Source organism: Lepidochelys olivacea (genome assembly GCF_965140295.1).
Source record: "Lepidochelys olivacea isolate rLepOli2 genome assembly, chromosome: 8".
Taxonomy (NCBI): domain Eukaryota; kingdom Metazoa; phylum Chordata; order Testudines; family Cheloniidae; genus Lepidochelys; species Lepidochelys olivacea.
In genome coordinates, this window is record NC_140418.1 from 28,878,464 (window position 1) to 28,899,981 (window position 21,518).

At 40.1% G+C, this 21,518-nt stretch overlaps 1 protein-coding gene across 2 annotated transcripts in view; it reads left to right on the forward strand.

Annotated features, from left to right (window-relative positions):
- The window catches only part of TENM2 (teneurin transmembrane protein 2), a 996,821-nt gene that overhangs the window by 624,526 nt on the left and 350,777 nt on the right, over positions 1–21,518 (forward strand). For both annotated transcript variants that reach the window (XM_084636387.1, XM_084636388.1), the window contains one exon: positions 13,293–13,502. In XM_084636387.1, coding sequence (XP_084492513.1) covers positions 13,293–13,502 — 210 coding nt within the window. The remainder of the gene's footprint in view (positions 1–13,292; positions 13,503–21,518) is intronic.

Below are 21,518 nucleotides of genomic sequence, written 5' to 3' on the forward strand. Positions count from 1 at the left end.
GGGACCTCAGGAGGTCATCTAGTCCAACCCCCTGCTCAAAAGCAGGACCCATCCCCAATTAAATCATCCCAGCCAGGGCTTTGTCAAGCCTGACCTTAAAAACTTCTAAGGAAGGAGATTCCACCACCTCCCTAGGCAACGCATTCCAGTGTTTCACCACCCTCCTAGTGAAAAAGTTTTTCCTAATATCCAACCTAAACCTCCCCCACTGCAACTTGAGACCATTACTCCTTGTCCTGTCCTCTTCCACCACTGAGAATAATCTAGAACCATCCTCTCTGGAACCACCTCTCAGGTAGTTGAAAGCAGCTATCAAATCCCCCCTCATTCTTCTCTTCCGCAGACTAAACAATCCCAGTTCCCTCCGCCTCTCCTCATAAGTCATGTGTTCCAGACCCCTAATCATGTTTGTTGCCCTTCGCTGGACTCTTTCCAATTTATCCACATCCTTCTTGTAGTGTGGGGCCCAAAACTGGACACAGTACTCCAGATGAGGCCTCACCAATGTCGAATAGAGGGGGACGATCACGTCCCTCGATCTGCTCGCTATGCCCCTACTTATACATCCCAAAATGCCATTGGCCTTCTTGGCAACAAGGGCACACTGCTGACTCATATCCAGCTTCTCGTCCACTGTCACCCCTCGGTCCTTTTCCGCAGAACTGCTGCCCAGCCATTCGGTCCCTAATCTGTAGCTGTGCATTGGGTTCTTCCGTCCTAAGTGCAGGACCCTGCACTTATCCTTTTTGAACCTCATCAGATTTCTTTTGGCCCAATCCTCCAATTTGTCTAGGTCCCTCTGTATCCTATCCCTGCCCTCCAGCGTATCTACCACTCCTCCCAGTTTAGTATCATCCGCAAATTTGCTGAGAGTGTAATCCACACCATCCTCCAGATCATTTATGAAAATATTGAACAAAACCGGCCCCAGGACCGACCCCTGGGGCACTCCACTTGACACCGGCTGCCAACTAGACATGGAGCCATTGATCACTACCCGTTGAGCCCGACAATCTAGCCAACTTTCTACCCACCTTATATTGCATTCATCCAGCCCGTACTTCTTTAACTTGCTGACAAGAATACTGTGGGAGACCGTATCAAAAGCTTTGCTAAAGTCAAGAAACAATACATCCACTGCTTTCCCTTCATCCACAGAACCAGTAATCTCATCATAGAAGGCGATTAGATTAGTCAGGCATGACCTTCCCTTGGTGAATCCATGCTGACTGTTCCTGATCACTTTCCTCTCATGTAAGTGCTTCAGGATTGATTCTTTGAGGACCTGCTCCATGATTTTTCTGGGGACTGAAGTGAGGCTGACTGGCCTGTAGTTCCCAGGATCCTCCTTCTTCCCTTTTTTAAAAGTTGGCACTACATTAGCCTTTTTCCAGTCATCCGGGACTTCCCCCGTTTGCCACGAGTTTTCAAAGATAATGGCCAATGGCTCTGCTATCACAGCCGCCAGTTCCTTTAGCACTCTCGGATGCAACTCGTCCGGCCCCATGGACTTGTGCACGTCCAGCTTTTCTAAATAGTCCCTAACCACCTCTTTCTCCACAGAGGGCTGGCCATCTATTCCCCATGTTGTGATGCCCAGCGCAGCAGTCTGGGAGCTGACCTTGTTAGTGAAGACAGAGGCAAAAAAAGCATTGAGTACATTAGCTTTTTCCACATCCTCTGTCACTAGGTTGCCTCCCTCATTCATTAAGGGGCCCACACTTTCCTTGGCTTTCTTCTTGTTGCCAACATACCTGAAGAAACCTTTCTTGTTACTCTTAACATCTCTCGCTAGCTGCAGCTCCAGGTGAGATTTGGCCCTCCTGATTTCATTCTTACATGCCCGAGCAATATTTTTATACTATTCCCTGGTCATATGTCCAACCTTCCACTTCTTGTAAGCTTCTTTTTTATGTTTAAGATCCGCTAGGATTTCACCGTTAAGCCAAGCTGGTCGCCTGCCATATTTACTATTCTTTTGACACATCGGGATGGTTTGTCCCTGTAACCTCAACAGGGATTCCTTGAAATACAGCCAGCTCTCCTGGACTCCTTTCCCCTTCATGTTAGCCCCCGAGGGGATCCTACCCATCCGTTCCCTGAGGGAGTCGAAGTCTGCTTTCCTGAAGTCCAGGGTCCGTATCCTGCTGCTTACCTTTCTTCCCTGTGTCAGGATCCTGAACTCAACCAACTCATGGTCACTGCCTCCCAGATTCCCATCCATTTTTGCTTCCCCTACTAATTCTTCAGCTTTGACATGGGGTGAAGATCAACTGGTGCGCTTGTATGCACATTTACAAGATATATGGTAACTACATATCTGAAGTCTGAATTTAATCTCTTCACTGGAAGATTTCTCTGGCATGAACATTCAAAGCATATTAGCTGATACAGGTTCACAAGCAGAGAAATTACATTTCTTTCTTCCCAGCTTTTAAATTACAGTTTGAATTAAAGTTTGAAATTCAGTCCAGGCGAGGTCCCAAGCAAGTCTCTGGGGGTGAATTTCTCCCAAATTATGTCCTGATTTTTAGGACTTTGTTTTTATCCACAGCAATGGTAGAAGGAGCTCCAAGACAATGCCTTATATATAGTTCAATTATAATGATATATGAATAGCTTGCTAACGCCTTATTTTATGGTGATCATGTTAATGCTTGCTTTCTTGATTAAATGTACAAGTGGATTTGTCCATTTCATCTTATTCTTATGATTGGCTAAATCAGAAGTACAGTAAACGTAGAGCACAAAATTTGACTTTAGTGAATGGTGAAAAAAAATCACTGGAACAAATTATTGTTTTCCAGCTATGAAGATATCATTAAGCATATGCCAAGTAATCAGCTTGCAAGTGTAATACGTTCATGAAGGAAAGGAGTGTTCTAATCTTATTCAGTGATGTTTTTCCCAAGACAGCAACAGCTTTTATAAAATGAGGGTTATATCTTCTCATTATGGAATCTAATCTCCCCAAAAGACATTCAACAGCTGCAAAACCCTAACATCTTTTAGTTGTAAATTGTTTTTATTATTTATCCTCATTTAACTAAAAAAGAAAGGGCTATCAGATGATTTAACAAGACAAGAATTTAGTGACTTTAGCTTTCGACAGCATCAGATAATTTCCTCACATGCTGATTTCTTTTGGATCTGTTTTCAGTATGAATCTCTGGTTCCCTTTAGTGTCCAAATTCTGCGCAAGTTTTACATAGGCCTTATGTAGATTGTGTAGGAAACGGAGAGTTTAATGCTGGTTATTAAAATTAATCATCTCTCTTTAGCACACATGTGGATTGTGATAGCTGACTTTCCTGTGCATTTTGAAAAAAGTTGTCAGTGAGTGATCATCCTCCAGATAGTAGATACTTTTCCATGCAAATGTTAGTAATAATAGTACTCTGCACTGATAAGGTAGTTTTCATATTCATAGCACTTCACAAACATGTTATCTTCACAAGTAAGTATTTCTATGCCTATTTTATAGAGGTTAATTCAGATTGCTCAAGGCCATAGAATGTGAAAGGAGTAGAAGAAGGACTCGAACTCAGGACTCAGGCTGGATCAAAGTCACTGAGCCACCTGTGTGCACTTTTTCACTCTCCCTCTGTCAAAGATCAAAGGTGCTACATATATTCCATTGAATATTGTGACTGTTTCTGATTTTTGAAAAGAAAACATGCTCAATATGGAAATATTTTACTATTTAATTTCTAATTCTCTCTGTCTTTTATACTTAGTTTTTCTTTGGTCTTTAAAAATAAATGACTTTTGTTTGGTAGTTGTTAGATAATTTAATGATTCATTTGGAGAGAACTTTGTACGCAGTTTCTCCTTCACTGCAGGCAAAGTCTGCTTAGAATAATGAGCAATGCAAACCCAGTTAAACTTCTTTTGTTATTTTCGTGAATATTATCTTAACTTCTCTTTTACCTGTTCCTTGAAATTTGAAATTACAGATTCCTTTTTTAGTTTCAGGCCTGAGGTCCTGCAAACTTAGATATTAAATTAATCTTCAGCCTTAAGAGGAAGTAGCATGACTCCAGCAGAATTGCAAATGAGAAATTATCTATTTTTATTAAGACCTCTACAAAAATCCTTATCCTTAACACCACCATGTGCAGTTCAGTTTATAAATTGGGCAAATGTCAGTCCTACACCATTATGATAATTGTCTAGGATCCTGTTTGACTAAAGAATTATATATGTATTATGCTGATAACGGGTTTCAGAAATTTCAGAACCTAGCAAAAAACAGTTTGTTACAATAAATCATATCATGTCATTCTAAATCACCTTGGAGAAAGATGAACATTTCCAGGAGCAGAAGTACAAACTGTGGATGATACTTTGCTACCTTATTCATTTTGAGAATTTTCTTATTACACAAGTAATCCCATCGATTTCATTGGGACCACTGGAAGCATAAGCACTACTCTGTGTGACTGAGACTGACTGAGCTGGGCCTTGCATAAATGATGTGTTTGTGTAATTCCAGTTAAAAAAAGCAAAGGATGGTTACTCACAAGACACTTTTTTTTTTTTATATATATACACAAGACACAATTTGCCTGACTGGACCAGTCTAGCCTGTATTGTATTGTACTTGTACATGACTTCATGTTTTTGCGTTATCTTGACTCCATTCACACCATAGCAATGACTGGTGCTTATTTTGCATGACATAAGCAATGAAAAGGCTAATCCCCAAGGCATGTTGTTTCCTTTGTTTTGTAAATCAGATCAGTTTATTTTAGAGTTCAGTGGTTGGCTCTTTAACAGTGAGGGCTATTAAAGCCATAGTAATGACTTATTTCTGCTGGTTCATTGTTGTTGTAAGTCATTTTGAATATTTTCTGTTTTCTCTGATTCTTTATTTTTGGCCACTGATTTAAGTATTAGGTTTTTGCTTCACCTCACACAATCACCTTCTGTGACTTCCTAGTGTGACACTGTGACCCAACCGCTGTTTCACCGCGCCTTGATGAGCCTTTAGGAATTTAAGACCCACATTTTTAAAGGATTCAGTCATTGCTCCGCTGAGTGGAGCAATGTCTCACCCTTAGGCAGCCTGTTGCCTAGTGAAATTTTCAGTCCTCAGGTGGCACCATGCCGCCTAGGTGCCTTATAGAAGAGTGCCTGGGGACAGTTAAGCCTAAGAAAGGGATTTTCAGAAAGCAACCATCTGACTGAGGTACCACCTAAGTTAGCCCAGAGTGAAATGCAGAGGAGAGGTGCAAGGAAAGGAGAGATGTGCTTACACGTTTAAGTGGCTGACCCAGTGCACCTGGCTGTTGTGCCAGAGGTAAGTGCCTCTCTCCACTCAGGATCCTCAGCTGTGAACCCTCTCCTGGTGTTAGGAACCTAAGCCAGATCAGCTGCTTAAGTAGTCTATGCCATAGTATCCAAAACTGTCTTTCTCTCTCTCCTCCTTGCTTATGCTCAAAACCTCTCTGACACCCATGCTACATTCACCTGTGATCCTAGTTGTGCTTGTGCAGATGCTGCGCTGCCCATCCACCTATTGATAGCCTGGATCTGGCCTTCCTGTTGCAGGTCTGATGAGTGTCAGGTCTTAGGTGTGCTCAGGTCATGCCTCCGGAATTGGGCCTTGCTGGCAGGATAGGAATTCCCCTGCCTAGCTTCATCTTGAGCAGCTCATTAGCTGTGGGGTGTGACAGCAGTGCTTAGGCTGCTTTGAAAATGCTGACCCCCAGAAATTTAGAGGTGTTAGGCACCTAGCGGGGGTTAGGCAGTGCCTAAGCTGAAGATCTGAAAATGTCAGTGGCGTCTATGTGGTGGATTTAAGTGGTTATATGTCTGTTTAGGCATCTAAACCCCTAGGCCCTAGGGACATCGATAAATCTGGAGTTTGGATAGGACTGGATTCCAAATCAGACTGTCTCCTCTTATGAAGACCTTATTTCTTCTTTCATGTGCACAGTGGTCACACTAAAAATATTTCTCTTAGTTCGACTGTTTTTGCCAGTGTGCTACTTTAAGAGATTGGAGATTTAGAAACATTTAAAGTAACTTTCCTCTGTCATACCTCTCAGCTGCCCCTTGCTTTAAATCCTGATTTACTCCTGTCTTCTCTCTTATTTTCAGACTTGTTCGCATCATTAAAAGCTGTATTATGAAATTTAAATGATAGGAAGTATCACTGATGCTAAAGAAATTGATCTCTCATAATCATTTAAAATTTTCTTCCCTACTTTTCTTGTATACCTCATTTTAGACCCTTCTCTAGTCTTGGCAGGTTGTGAAGTATGTGACAAAGAGGGCTTAATCAAGTTCTTTTTAGAGGTAAATTATTGCTGCTGCTGACAAACCAATAGGCTTACTATTGAGCAATGTCTCACCTTTCTCCTGGGAACTGAAAGGACATATTAGTCAGCTTCAGGAGCAAACAAGAATGTGAGGATTCAAACCCAGGCACTCCCATGTGAGAGCCCTTATTCCCTGGTTCTCCAGCTGGCCTCTTTTGAGTGTATATAAAGAGCAAATGCTGTTTCAGTTATAAAAATGGAGGCTGGTGTTACTAAACCAGAAAAAAGAAATTTTATTTTCTGGTAACCATTCTAATTTCATCACCATGGCTCAGAAAACTTATTTCCTAGTGCCAATTTTGACAGTACATATTTAATTTATTGAATTGGACTTTTCTTAAGAGTGCCCAGCTTGAAAGTCGCCAATCATAAACAAATCCTTCTTTTCACAAGTATTTGAAACACAGCTTATTCATGCAAAACAGCTACTCGGTTAAAGAATGGCGGAGAGTCTGCTGAATGTGCTATACCTCAGGAAATTTTCACATTTATCTGCTTCCTGCATAATATATATTGCTGTGCACTGCAAAAACATGCATCTTATGTTATCTAATTGTTTCCTGACACATTTAGCAACATTTCACACTTTTTAAAGTGACATTAACATTGCTGACAGTGTAGGTGCTTCAATTAGGCTGGCTTTGAATTGGAGCCAGGATGCAGTGCATGTCCCCTAATCGTGCTCATAGAAGAAGAAGAAGAAAAAGATACGATTCACGGAAATGGGGACTTTGCCAATATTTTCACGTAGCTTCCTATTAATTGTGTCAATTCTGTGTGTATTTGCTCAGGAAAGGGTAGGGTAAGCTTCCTTTGTTATTTAAATCACCTCTAGTTGTAGGCCAAAATTGTCCACCACAGATACCCTCCATACTACTGCTTGATGTCCAGAGGCCTCCTTCCATACTATTACTTGATAAATGTGGTAGTTGCCGATAAGACCTTGGCAGTTGCTGTTTGAAAGTAATTTCTATTACAGTAGCACCACAGGTGGGTACAAAGTATAGGGAGTATCTGTATTTCCACAGAAATGCATGTTCTATTCAATGACTGAATGTCAACATTTGAATGTTTGCCACTATATTCAGCTCTCTTTATTATTATGGTATCAATTATAATGGGAATATCTCATCTTCTTTCCCCTCTGAAAATATTCTCCTCTCCCATTGGGTACCTTTCCAGTTCCCTGGCTGTCTGCATTTACCCTTCGGTTTCCCATGAGGTGTTATCGAGTTGATCATTTAAGAAATACTGATGTGAAAATTTCCCATCCTATTGTCCATCCTGTGCAGTAAAGTCCGTGCAGTTTCATTTTGACCTACATATAGGAAAAGAATATCATGTACATTTGTGTCCTGGTCCTCAGAAACAGACTATACAACAAAGATAGCTGGATTCAGTAAAAGACGTGCATTTGGTTATATTTGTGTATGATACAATATGTAAATGATGTGGACCATCCATGTTTATCCTGTATATGGAAGGATTGCATTTTAGATAACTACAAATTAGGTATGTCACAACCTCTCGATTATGAAGATTACCAGTTTTATAAAGCTACTGGAAATCTCATTTTGTTTATAAATGCCCTAAGCTATGGTAGGCTAATTTCTTGATGTCTTTCTAAGTGTAATTTTTCAGAGAAGATATGCTGTTTAACTACAAGAAGTCTTTGTGTAATATGTTGGAGATACATGTACTGGTGCAGCAAAAATCTGGGGAGACAGCTCATTTGTTAACCCCATAAATGAGATTCTTCAAATGGGAAAAGCCCAAGAATGCAAAGTTACAAATAAAATAAGCTTCATACTCTGTTTATCATTATTAAATCATAAAAGGTGATAGTCTTTCTAAAAAGATGTTTTATACAAATTCATAATTTACGATTCATCGTGGAATGAAAAAAATTGGGGGCAGGAGCAGCCTCCTGTTGACATCAATAGCAAAACTACAATTGACATCAGAGAGAGCCGAATTGATCACTTGGCCGTCTTTAGAGCACTGTACTCTCACTAACTCTGTGTCTCTCTTCTGTGTGTTGAATAAACAGGTCTCTAAAAAGACCAAGGGTTCAATCTCTGTCTCTGTAGGAAGTATAATATTTTTACATGGTACAAAAATATGAATATATTTGGCCAATTTACTGGGATACAGTACAGATGAATGGGCCCATTACTTCTATTTTAAGAAAATGTTCTAACAAGTAAATTGTTATCATGGCCTTTGACTGCCTCACTTATATTCTGCCCACTAATCTATTTCCCCTGATACGTACTCTAATTTTCCATCGCTGTGCTGCTTCATATCGCTGCCTTTTTTAAATTAAACAACCTGCCCCCAAATAAAATAAATATCCTTCTCATCAATATGGAACTTTATGTCAAAAAATTTGGCATCACCCACTTTTTCTGAGCTACAAATGAGAACTAGATTAATTATATTTTTCGTTTCTCCTTCTAATGTCTGACTTTCTAGGAGAAGGGATTTTTTTAAAAGTACCAATATATTTGTTAAAAGCTCTCTAAAATATTAAATATTTTTCTGTAACATATGTTACATATGCAAAATACATGATGGCGTGTTGTAATGTAAAGATTTGATTGGCATTCAGTTGAGCTGACCCACATAAATTTGAGGCATTACCACTATTGAGTAAATATGTTTTGTTGGCATGAGTTGTCTTGACCAAAAACATAAACACAAACACTTACACGCCTCACACTCCTATAAAATAACCTTTGGTATAATACAAGACTATATTTCCATATGGTACAGCATATGCAGATTTTAAAAATATGAAAAGTCTTCTCTCTTCCTTTCATCTCACATGTAGTGTTGAAATAGACCCAGTATGTGTGAGAATTCGTTGTACACACTATATACAGTGTCACATTCCTGTCTGAGGTGTGTCAAATCTCAAACCAGCTGCTTGTTCCCAACGGAATGTTGCAGAGAAATAATTAGAAGCCAATTCTGCTCACTCATTTTCCTTGAAAGTTTAGGATATATGCTATATTAATTCTGCACAAACTTGATGATGATAATAAAAATTGAATCTTGTTATCGGTATTACAGGTATTTCCTGGATTAGGTTAGTGAAAAGGTCTAGGGCTAGCAAGGTGGTGACTGATCACTACTATAAAGTCTAGTTCTTTTCACATTAACTTGTGTTTGTTTATGCCCATACTACATGATAAAGGTGAAAGCAAATCACATAACAGTTTTGAGTGTGCGTTATTTTTATGAAAGAAACACAAAAATGCATATAGAAACATAAACGGCCTGTTAGAGCAATGTCACATTGCTTTTAGCTCATCTTCTGCAAATTCCAGAACTCTTTTTAGAGAGAAGTGTAGTGTCTAATGGTGCTGGGCATAAAGAACTCCCAAGTGCTAATTCTACTTTAGACATTGACTCAGTATTTGCTGATGAGCATGTCACTTAATTTTTCTTTATCTCAGTTTCCCCATCTATTAAAAAAAAAAAAGGTAATATTTACCTGTGTATCTCCCGGGACTCTTGTGAAGATTAATTATCAAATGTGTGTAAGGTGTTATGAATGCAAAAAAAAAAAAAGAGCAAAAGTTCTAAATATTGTTACAATTCATGTTTCCAGATCAGTGGGGATTGGTTGGAGCCAGCTGTTAATAATTGCCATAACTCTCTCTTTGTACACTGAATTTATATTTCTTTCTGATACTCTTTTTGTTGACATGCAGTGCATTGTTTTGTATTCACTCTTTTCTCCTTCCACCTTTTAGGGTCTGTCTTGCCCAGTTAGACTGTAAACTCTTTGGGGCAGCAACATTTTCACCTTTTATATTTGTACAGTGAATAGCTCAGTGGTGCTCCAGTCTCAGTTGGGTCCTGGGGCACTATTATAATATAAATAATAATTATATTATTTCATAACTTATGTAATGTAAGGTTGATATCTGCACACTTACGTAATTTAAGCAGAAAAGCAGTTTGAAGCTGCACAATCATGTCATGTGCATAAAGTTCCTTCTGCAATTTGGTGTGTACCACTGGGGAGCTTCCGTAGGTATTACTGTACAATAAAGAAAGCTGGGGCTTCATGATGCAAAAACACCAAAACCAAATGCTCCAATTGTACATTTTCTTCATTGCTGTATTTTTAGAAATGTTGAAAATGAGGGTGCACCATCTAACATAGTCTTCTTGTGTCTTTAATGTTTGTTGCTAGCACATATGCAGCATATCTTCCTATGGCTCACTGACCTCGGCAGCGTCGCAGAGGTCGCATTTCCACATGGATAAACTGTTCTTGAACAATTTCTCTAACTCACCAAACACAAACCATTTTTATTCCTTCCAAAATCAGGCATGCAGGTCGTCTTGTACTGCCCCCTCTTCCCCCTCCCTCAAACAGACATAGTCATTATGGACAATGAAAAGAATATTCTGTCACCCATCTGTCAGTGTTTGGAGGATTAGACTAAGGCAAGATCTTGGGCATATGAGTCCTGTTGTCAGAGAAGGGGATGGTGCAGTGACTCAAAGGCAGGGAGTGAGGCCCTATGCACCTGATTTCAGCCAGCTGTATGTTGGGGTGGGCTGAGCTGCCTCACTTGGGAGGAACGATCAGGACTCAAGAGTTGAAAAAAAGAGTGCACGGTGGGTGGGGAGGGAGATTCTGTACCTGAAAGATGGGACTAGGTAGAAGTGGGACTGAGAGGGTGTGGAATTGCGGTTGACCAAACCCACATTCAGCCTTATCACTCCTGCAAATTTGTTGCCCATTATACATATCTACAGTATTCCTGGGCAGAGATGCAGAAATGGCTCAGTCTCTTCATTCACACAATGGAGTCTGGGTTATGTGTTAAGGATTCCCTTATAATACTCCACTGTCTCATAACTCCTAGTTATGGCCCATTTCTCACAATAGTATAATTTCATTGAAGGGAATGAGGTAATTCACATTGATTATACTTATCACTGTCCCATGTCTTCAGTAGTATTGATGGGCACCGGTAGCAAAAACATTCTAAGAAGGAGGTTTAGGCCGGATATATTCTGTGGTACATTCATACATCTCTTGCCCCGTGACTCCAATGAGCTCCCATATTTGGGCCATTGGAGGCAGTTGTCATTATTAGTGACAAAATTCTGCATGTGCTTTTTTACTTGTGCTGATGCCCGCTGTGGTCACCAATGGATCGTGCTATGTTCATATTTCAAATTTGCATCCATTTCTACCTTTGGTGAAATCCTGTTGCGAGGACAATTCATGGCTTCGTATGATTGCCACAACTGGATGTTTTCCTCTGTTACAGGATTTTGCAAGAAATCTGTACTTCTAATAAATCATGTCCAGGATCCTGCAGAACAGACAAAAGCAAGAAAGTATAAGTGTAATCACTGTGTTTTAGACGTATTATATACAGTCTTGCTCCCAGTGAAGTCAGTGGCTAAATTCCCATTGACTTAAGTAGATATCAGGCCCATAATTTGTGTTAGCTTCCAATGCTTACCAGCTGGCATGTTTCCTAGTTGCAGGAAAAATATGTGAGTAACCTAATAAAACATAGAAATTGCTTAGCAAATTCAGTAAAATTTACTATACAGGAAATATTGTTGTAGACGGAATATCCAAAGTAACTAAACATCCTAATTACTTGTCAAATTGGGGGCTTCACAGAGTACACACATCAAAAAATGTAAACAAAGAAAAATATTACAAAAGATATTGTTCCAATATCTCATGCTTAAATTCCATTGGCATTTTGATTATGCTGCAGTTGCATTGCCCATAGTAGGGCCTCTGAAAATGTTACTTCTAGAAATATTACAGGGATAAGGAATAATTGTCTGACTGAGACTGGGATTATATACCCCAGGCCATTCCAGGGTCTAGCTGCCTCAATATGGAAGGATTATCATTCACCTCTTCTCTCTTCAGGGGTGCTGTAGGAACTGTATTTTTTCCCTCCTTTAGTGCGGGTCTGGTCCCAGTAAACATGCAGCTAGAAAGCATGGCAGAAGAATGATTTAATTTTGTATTGCTTTCCTGTTTTCTGCTGGTGGGAAGTGGGTCTGATCATTCTAAATGGCTGAACAGGAAGTTACATGATTTTGCAAAATGGAAAAGAAATAAGGTGTAACCAGTGATTATCTTCATGTATCATTTTGGCCACTAAGGCCCAAGTCCTGCAAAGCACTTAAGCACATACTTAACTTTTAAACATGTGAGTAATCTCATTGGCCTGTTAACATCAATGGAAAGACTCTCATTAACTTTAATTGGTTTCTGGATCAAACCCTAACGGCTTTGCTGGATTGGGCCCAAGTGATCGGATATAAAGACTAGGAGAAATATAAATACTCAGCTAAATTGACGGGTAGACATGTGCTTAATTTTAAGCATGTGCATAATCCCATTGTGAAAGCAACCTGCGGGAGAGCATTACTTTGATTTAAGAGCGGGTTCCTGACCTGCATTTTAATCCCGGGAATATGCTTTCTATGGGGTTTTCTTTCTGTAATAAATTGTAAGTAACCAAGGGGTTGTTTTTGTATGAAAACTCTTTGGATCAAATGCTGAAAATGTCCTGACTGGGATATGCAGGAGCTCAGCACTCTCAAGATCTGGGCCTTTGGCTTTCTTATTTGTGGACATTTCTGTGGGATAGAAATGAAGCTAACCAGGCCTTTCCCCTCCCCCCCCACCCTTTGTTTAGCTGTATCTCATTCATCCAGCATCAGTTCATCTAATCAGTTACAGACTGATGCTGTGGAGACATTCCTGGAATGACTTCACAACATAGCTGATCATTTTGAATATGATACAAAGGGGCGAGTTGGTACCAGTGGTCAATAGGTATTTTGATTCTGCCCCAACTGTAATCATATATACTAATGACCAGTTTCAATGTGACTTTTTAAAAATATTTTTTCATTACACTCATTGCTGACCTTTGATCCATGTGTCCTCTTTCCCAGGTCGTCCCATTCCACCTACATCCTCGTCTAGCCTTCTCCCATCTGCTCAGCTGCCCAGTTCCCATAATCCTCCACCAGTTAGCTGCCAGATGCCATTGCTAGACAGCAATACCTCCCATCAGATCATGGACACCAACCCTGATGAGGAATTCTCTCCTAATTCATATCTACTAAGAGCATGTTCAGGGCCACAACAGGCTTCCAGCAGTGGTAAGGAAATTTCAAGCATATGGAATGTTGTTATGACCTTTTTTGTGTCATGTTTGCAAGTATATGTCTGTATCATACAAAATGTTGACTCCTAAATATGAAAATGAAGAAAAAATAACAGTTTTGTAATTTATTGCGTTTATGTTCTTTTGGGGAACACTGTGTATCATATTTAGTTTTCCTTTATTTCACTGTAGAGTATTTCTTTTATATTAAGAGTGATTTAAGGCATGTAAAAACTATTAGTGCATCCCTGTTGCTGAGAGAATGACTCACTCAACTAGGTGGTAGCCTTGAAGCAGTCTCTTGTAGAAGGGACATGTGTATAAGGTACTGTACACAATGGTAGTGGTTTGCATTTTTATAGATCAATGATATATGTAAAGCAAACTCTCAGGCTGTGTACCAGAAAGTGTGTCCTGCACCGGTTATTGTGTTGTGCTCTTGTTTCAATATTATATCTAATCCTAGCTTGTCAGCTTATATATAACTAAACTATTGATGTTTTTAGACAACTACTTTATGTCTGGAAAACATTTTAGGCCCCAGTTTTCAAAAGTGGGATCTGATTTTGTGTTGCCTCTGTTTGGTGCCTCAATATCTGGGTGCCCATCTTGGGCCAGTAAGGGCCATTTTCAGAAATGCTGAGCCACCGTGACTCCATCTGTAGTCAGTGGAATCTGTGAATGCTCAGTGCTTTCTGAAAATGAGGCTCTAGATGTCTCAGGCTGAGGGACCCAAAATCACAGGCCACTTTTGGAAATGTTAGGCGCACAAGTCTTCACTTATTTTTTGCGTTAGGTTATTTTGTCAAGGAAATGCATCCAGTTGATATGGACCATATTCAGATATGTGTGTGTGTAATTCCTATAAACTTAAGTGGGAGTTTTCAGAGGACAGTCTGACCATTAGTCTCTTGCATGGGAAAGGTTTCAAATATTCTTTATAAAACGCATTTGACCCTAATTCTCCTTAATGATGCTATTCTGAACTTCTGTTTTGGAAGGTTATTCACTTACGGTTGTAGTTAATGTACATTTAAAACCCTTAGCTAATAAAAATGTTTTACTTACAACTTATAGCCTTGACATTTAACCCCAATAAACACACAGAAAAGTGACAGAAAAAGTAGAAGATGCAGTTACTGATCACTCACAATTTCTCCCCAGGTCCTCTGTTCTCTATAATGATGTAGGTCTGCGTGACACTACGAATCCTGTGGGGCATGGATCTTTTGGTATTTATGCACATGCCCAGTAAATTTTAATTATAAAGTTTGCTGACCAAGATATACTAGTGTTAAATCAGATTACCACACATTGGTGCACCCAACAGAGTCATCTGCTGGATGTAGTCATACATGGGAACCCAAATGTTTGACTGGAGAATGGAGAAATGTGGCACTAAAAAGCATCTGCAGGTTTAATGACTATTTATATTTCATTTTAAATGATGATTTATCATTGCAAGTCTTTTATGTCTTAGAACCTTGGGGTGGCCTTGGCCATGTTTCATGTTGCTCTCAGGCTGTGGGCTGATACTATGTACCTTTATAGTATACTCAAAAAAGTTTTGAATTGCTTTTTTAAAGGCTGGTATGGCTCAGCATTTTGGCTCTGTGCCCCACCACAACAATTTTCAAGCATGTTCCATTTTCACCTTTAATAACGTATCAGGTTTCTCAAAAGGGGAGCTTATTATGTTTCATTTCTAATTTTGAATGTACCACAAACAGGCGATTACCTATTACCTCATTCTGACCACAGCTGTGTGCAGGGTTCTTTAAACAGCACTTTGCTGTGGGGGCTCTTCAGAACTTGTCAGATTCCTTAAATAACTAAATAAGTATTCAAGGTATTTCCTTTAGTGCACAAGTGAATACTGAAGATACTAATATTTATCTTAAACAGGTAACGCTCACATGTTCTTAAGCATCACCTTGTCTAACGGTATGTCTACACTACGAAATTAGGTCGAATTTATAGAAGTCGATTTTTTAGAAATTGGTTTTATATATTTGAGTGTGTGTGTCCCCACAGAAAATGCTCTAAGTGCATTAAGTGCATTAACTCGGCAGAGTGCTTCCACAGTACCGAGGCTAGAGTCAACTTCCGGAGCATTGCACTGTGGGTAGCTATCCCACAGTTCCCGCAGTCTCTGCTGCCCATTGGAATTCTGGGTTGAGATCCCAATGCCTGATGGGGCTAAAACATTGTCGCGGGTGGTTCTGGGTACATATCGTCAGGCCCCCGTTCCCTCTGCTGATGAGCTGTGCATTGTCACCTCTGCTGATGAGCTCTGCATGGTCACCTGCAGCTTGCCAAGCTGGCCAAACAGGAAATGAGATTCAAAAGTTCGCGGTTCTTTTCCTGTCTACCTGGCCAGTGCATCTGAGTTGAGAGTGCTGTCCAGAGCTGTCACAATGGAGCACTCTGGGATAGCTCCTGGAGGCCAATACCATCGAATTGTGTCCACAGTACCCCAAATTCGACCCGGCAAGGCCAATTTAAGTGCTAATCCACTTGTCAGGGGTGGAGTAAGGAAATCGATTTTAAGAGCCCTTTAAGTAAAAAAAAAGGGCTTCATCGTGTGGACGAGTGCAGGTTTACATCGATTTAACGCTGCTAAATTCGACCTAAAGTCCTAGTGTAGACCAGGGCTAAGTGCTAAGTGTTACAATAACAAAGATGCTTTCTACCTGCAAGACTTTCAAAGTACCGTATGTCATAAACAGAGATGATCGTGAGCCGTAAAATTCAGACCTGAATCATAATCTGATTTTTGAATGCCTATGCAAATTAAGTTGTTTGGATCCAAGGTTTCAGTTCAGCACATTATGGAGAGGGGAGATAGATTAAAATTTGATCTGGATCTGTGTTTGGATTCTAAACCCCTGGAAAGTTCTGAGCATTTTGGATCTAGGGCCTAAATTAATGCCCATCTCTGGTTATTAATGGATGACAAAGATTTTATCTTTAAAAGCTGTGATGCAAACACTTAAATAAACATAGAAAAGACCATATTAAATTTGAAGAATTCTCATGTTGATCACGTTACTTAATAAGGGGCTCCTGTTTGGCTGATGGTATACTTATATTTGCCTCAACACTACGATGATAGGATAACTCCTAAATGGGTTTAAGATGAGTCTTCCTGGATGTGAGTTGATAGTCATCCATATGTACTGACCTGTGCCCTTCATGATAGCCTTCCTTGATATATTTGAAAAATGCATATGCTTAAAAAAATTTACCTAATCTAATCTTCCATCAAATGAGCAATCCATTGTTGATATTATGAAAGCCTTTAATCTACAATAAATCTTTATTAGAACTCATCAGAGCTTCTAGTTTGAGAGAAATGTGATTATAGCACTCTTAAAATGACATTACATCATTGGGGTGATTGGTTTATCATTTGGAGAAGCGACATCAATCATAACTAGCATAACCACACAGTAAATGAATTCAACCTTTCTACTGTGGAACAATGACACTATAATTGCTCAAAATCAGGCTTAAAATGAAATCAGAAAATGCACTTTCTTCAAATATGATGTTAACTTAATGGAATATATTATTAAAAATCGTGTTTGAGGAAATTCTATGTAATTAAAAATATGTGGAAATGTATTCCTTTTTTCTCTCATTAGAACCTGATTTCAGTTGCAGAACCATTTTATATGCAACCGAAATTATGCTGTTTTTAATTGAACGCCCATCATTTATGTTTTTCTACTTTTGTTTCTTAATATATACTATGCAGCAGAATTATATATTAAGGAGGACAAGAGGCTGTTGAAATATGATGCACGTGTTGGTAATATTTTTGAAAAACTCACAAATATTATAGTGGCAAATGAGACCAAAAATGTGTAACATTTTATACATGTAAAGATACCAGAGGGCAGAATATTTCCATAAGAGGTCAGTTTTGTCACTAAACTATCTAGAATGGTTTCTTACAGTTAACATGGAAAACAGGCTCATTTTCTTTTGTTGTATAGACACAGGATGTGCTTTTTTGTGATTATGTTTAGAAATGAACCTTATCTAATGAAAATATTATTTTGATGTGTGTAGTCAAAAATGGACAGTAGTGGTTATCTGTTCATAGGCTGTATATTTCATAGATAAACAGGATAGATTTTAAGTTACCGACACTCATTTTTTTCTTGTCAAATTAAGATTTACTGCTATTTGAACATCAACCTCGGAAACAAGAGAAGTTTGTGTTTTCTGTTTTCAGTATAACTAACATACCCCTGGATACAATTTATTTTCTTCTGAAATGAGTACCCTCTTGCATGATACATTTTGTTTCAATGGATAGTTAATTAGAGCCTTATTTAAGATCCAGGACTATACTTTAATTTTGAAGCCTCTGAATCCTATAGATTATATGAAAGCAAATGCAATGTTAATTTCTTTTTGTCTGCATAAAGTATTTTGAATTTGAGAATAGGGGAAACTAGAAATTTTACCAAGCCCTGAGACTGAATTCTGTTCTTCATTTGCTCTGAGCTGTTTTCCAGTGGGTTACAGGAATCTAAATGAAAGCAGAATTTGGCCCAGTTTTTCAGTGTTTATGTATCTTTTGACACGGATGAACTAATATAAAGCATTTGGCCCAATGTAAGAGTATACATTCACAAAGAATTCTGGACATAGCCTAGAAGAAAGAACTTTGCTTTTTCACAGGTGCCATTGTGTCTGGGGGGACAACAACAGGGGGAATGATTATGAAATGTGCAGTTGTTATTGAGTATGTTAACATAAATTATTTAACTCATTGGTTTTGACCTTACTCTCAAAGGGTCTTGGTTCTGTGTTAAACTCAAAATAAATAGTAACAAAAATCTTATTAACATGACCCAAGTTTGATATGATTACACATGTGGAATGTGAAACATATACTATAATGCTGTGTGAATGCCTAGTTAAAAGGATCTACCTTCCTCAGTAAGGTACCAAGAGGTACTACAAAATACAGCAGGGCTTCATATTTAGATATTTGGGTTCAAATCCTCATAAACTACCTTTTACGACAGTCTGTTCCAGTGGATACAAAGCATTGCTCTGAAGGAATCTGGGATTTTTTATTATTACATCACCCCTGAAGGTCTTAGTCCAGATTCTCTTCTAGGAGTGATCAAAGCAGTCTGCTTTCTGACCTTCTACAGTTCAGAGTTACGTAAACAGATGCCTCTAGTATCCAGTAGTATAATTTAAAACCCTATGGGAGAAGTCATCTCCCAAAAAAAAAAAAAAAAAAAAAGGAATCCCGCAGAAAAATAATGAAGTCTCCCACAGACAGTGAAGTATCACCCCCCACTGAATGGAAAAGTAGTTTCTGTATCTACCGGCTTACATAGTAGAAAATAAAGTACCAACAAGAAAAATCCTGAATCCTTAGCTTACTTTTTTCCACAAAGGATTGACTTCGTGGTATTTAAAAGACTAAATAAAAGGGTTTGGGTAACTCGGTAGGTAGCACCTTCATCTTTTTGCCAGAAGGACATCGGTTTAAACTGTAGATAAGAAACTTAGGCATGAATATCCAACCCAGCATGATTTCAGTGGCTGCTGGATTGCTAGAGGAACTATTTTTCTGTATTAAACTGGACTCAATACTGATGGTATTAAAGGTCCCCTGGCACTTTTTAAAATAGAATGCACAGGTCAATTTTTAGAAGAAAAAATATATAATCTCCTTGGAAACAAACATTGGTGCTTGAAAGTTATGGGCCCAATCCAGCATAAAATTCTTACTGTCAATCATCTGCACCAATCATGGAAAAGATGTAGATCTTGGAGCTGTGAAAGGCAAACATTCAGCATTTGGTACTAAGGCTGACCTTCCACAAAACCTACTTATTAGTTTAGCTCTATAATGGCATCTTTCAGTACCACACCCAGGTGGTGTCTATGCCTGCTTTCTCCCCATGATTCTCTAATCTCATAGGACTCCTCATTGGTGACTAACCAAACTACTGAAATATAGTTCCACTCTAATTCAAAGTAACTTTCTTGTGAGGCCTATTGAGAGACACACAGGGCCTCAAGACTCATCCTCAGACCATTTCAAGAAAAGTTTACCCTTCCTGAGAGCCCTCCTCATGATCACTGTCATGTAGGATTACCAGGTGTCCAGTTTTCGACCGGAATACCCAGTAGAAAAGGGACCCTGGTGGCTCTGGTCAGCATTGCTGATGGGCCATTAAAAGTCTGGTTGGTGGCACAGTGGGGCTAAGGCAGGCTCCCTGCAGCTCCGGGAAGCAGTGGCATGTCCCCGCTCTGGCTCTTAGATGTAGGGAAAATCAGGGGGCTCCGCACGCTGCCCCTGCCCCAAGCGCCAGCTCCGCAGCTCCCATTGGCAGGGAACGGCAGCCAAAGGGAGCTGCGGGGGCAGCACCTGCAGATGGGGCAGTGTGCAGAGCAGTCTGGCCTGCCTCCGCGTAGGAGCCGGAGCGGGGACATGTTGCTGCTTCCAGGAGCTGCCTGAGGTAAGTGCTGCCCAGAGCCCTGCACCCCTCACCCCCTCCCATGCCCCAACCCCCTGCCCCAGTCCTGATCACCCTCTGCCCTCCAAACCCCTCATCCCCAGACTCACTCCCCCTGCACCCCAACCCCCTGCCCCAGCCCTGATCCCCCTCTCGTCCTCCAAACCCCTCGGTCCCAGCCCGGAGCATCCTCCTACACCCCAAACCTCCCATCCCCAGCCCAACCCCAGAGCCCGTACCCCTAGCCGGAGCCCTCACCACCACCCCCGCATCCCAACCCCCTGCCTCGGCTTGGAGCCCCCCCCACACACCGTACTCCTCATTTCTGGCCCCACCCCAGAGCCTGCACCCTCAGCCAGAGCCCTCACCCCCTCCAGCACCCCAACCCCCTGAGCCAGCCTGGTGAAAATGAGCGAGTGAGTGAGGGTGAGGAGAGCAAGCAATGGGGGGAGGGGAATGGAGTGAGCAGGGGTGGGGCCTTGGAGGGGGGCAGGGGGCGGGGCAAGGATGTTCGGTTTTCTGCAAGTAGAAAGTTGGCAACCCTACTGTCGTGTTGCCTCTCCTCTCCACTGTTACTTTCCTTTTTCATTTTAATTTGGTCCATCTTGAGATCCCTTCCTGGCCACTGGAGTGGAGAAGTCAGCCACGCAAGGATCGTTGTGGCTCTGAACCCCTTCATGCTTGTGCATCTAATTGCCAGGTGCCTGGATTAAGATGTCAATGACCTTTATTCCTAGAATCTGAGTAGCGTGGAAGGCTTCATTTTAGGCATCACCAATACAGTGCCTAAGATCAGTCAGTGACTAGCTGAGGCAGGTAAGGCTCCATGCCGGCAGAGACACGTTCTTTTTTTTAAAAAAAATCAATCCTATGTGTAGTTTCCAATCTATGCATTTCATGCACAGTCCCATATGATATATCAGTAAAATACCGTGAGAAACAGCATTGAATGCTCTTGATTTCAAATTGAAATACCACAAGCAAGCATTTTCTCTCAGTATTTTACAGCAATGGGAATTGAAGACTGAACATTTCAATTTCTATATTCAAATTAAAAAATGCTCATTTCCTGTTAATTTGGGGTCCCAAAACTACAGGTTGTTTTTGTTTTGTTTCACTTCCCACTGGTGCCTGCTGTGTGCTGCCCCAGAAATAATAAAGAGCTAAACTAACTTGAAGAATTGTGCAGTGAATGATCAATATGGAGAAAGTGAACCCAAAAAGCATTTTCTTCTCAGGAAATAGTTGGCAATATGTAGGGGAGGGTATCCAGCTTTCATGTTTTCTTTCTTTAGGGTAGATGAGATGGGGTAGAAACTTAAACTTATTACATTTTGTCAGCTATATGTGTTTAGAAAACTATAGCTGCTACCAAGGAGGACTCAGGATCTAATGACTTTCTGTGGATATTGTTTTGAGCTGGATTTATATATTTATCAGGTATATCGTCAAAAGGGAATTTTCTGTACTTTAGTTGTAATTCATTACTTTTCCATCTCTTTAATTTGGGGGCA